This window comes from Eimeria mitis, genomic scaffold (assembly GCF_000499745.2).
Source record: "Eimeria mitis Houghton genomic scaffold, Emh_scaff1999, whole genome shotgun sequence".
Classification (NCBI taxonomy): domain Eukaryota; phylum Apicomplexa; class Conoidasida; order Eucoccidiorida; family Eimeriidae; genus Eimeria; species Eimeria mitis.
Window position 1 is genome coordinate 5,187 of NW_013570322.1, and position 210 is coordinate 5,396.

Consider the following 210-nt stretch of genomic DNA (forward strand, 5'->3'; position numbering starts at 1 on the left):
TTTTGGAGGCTCGCGTGACACTCTCTTCCTTCGCTTGGAAGAAGACACATGCACCACTGAAATTTCCTGTGGGGTTCTGGTTGGTTGCCTTCGCTTGGAAGAAGACACATACGCCACTGAAATTTCCTGAGGGGTTATGGTTGGTTGTTCTTCGCGTTTTCTCTTCCCTACAGAGAATGCCTCAGAATCTGCAGGGAACATGCTTCCCTG

The 210-nt window shown here is 49.5% G+C and overlaps 1 protein-coding gene across 1 annotated transcript in view; it reads right to left on the minus strand.

The window, feature by feature from the left end:
- Positions 1 to 181: 181 nt before the first annotated feature.
- EMH_0047120 (uncharacterized protein) overlaps positions 182 to 210 on the minus strand; it is a gene marked incomplete at both ends in the record, with an annotated part of 1,029 nt that continues 1,000 nt past the window's right edge. The window contains one exon of the mRNA XM_013496243.1: positions 182 to 208. Coding sequence (XP_013351697.1) covers positions 182 to 208 — 27 coding nt within the window. The remainder of the gene's footprint in view (positions 209 to 210) is intronic.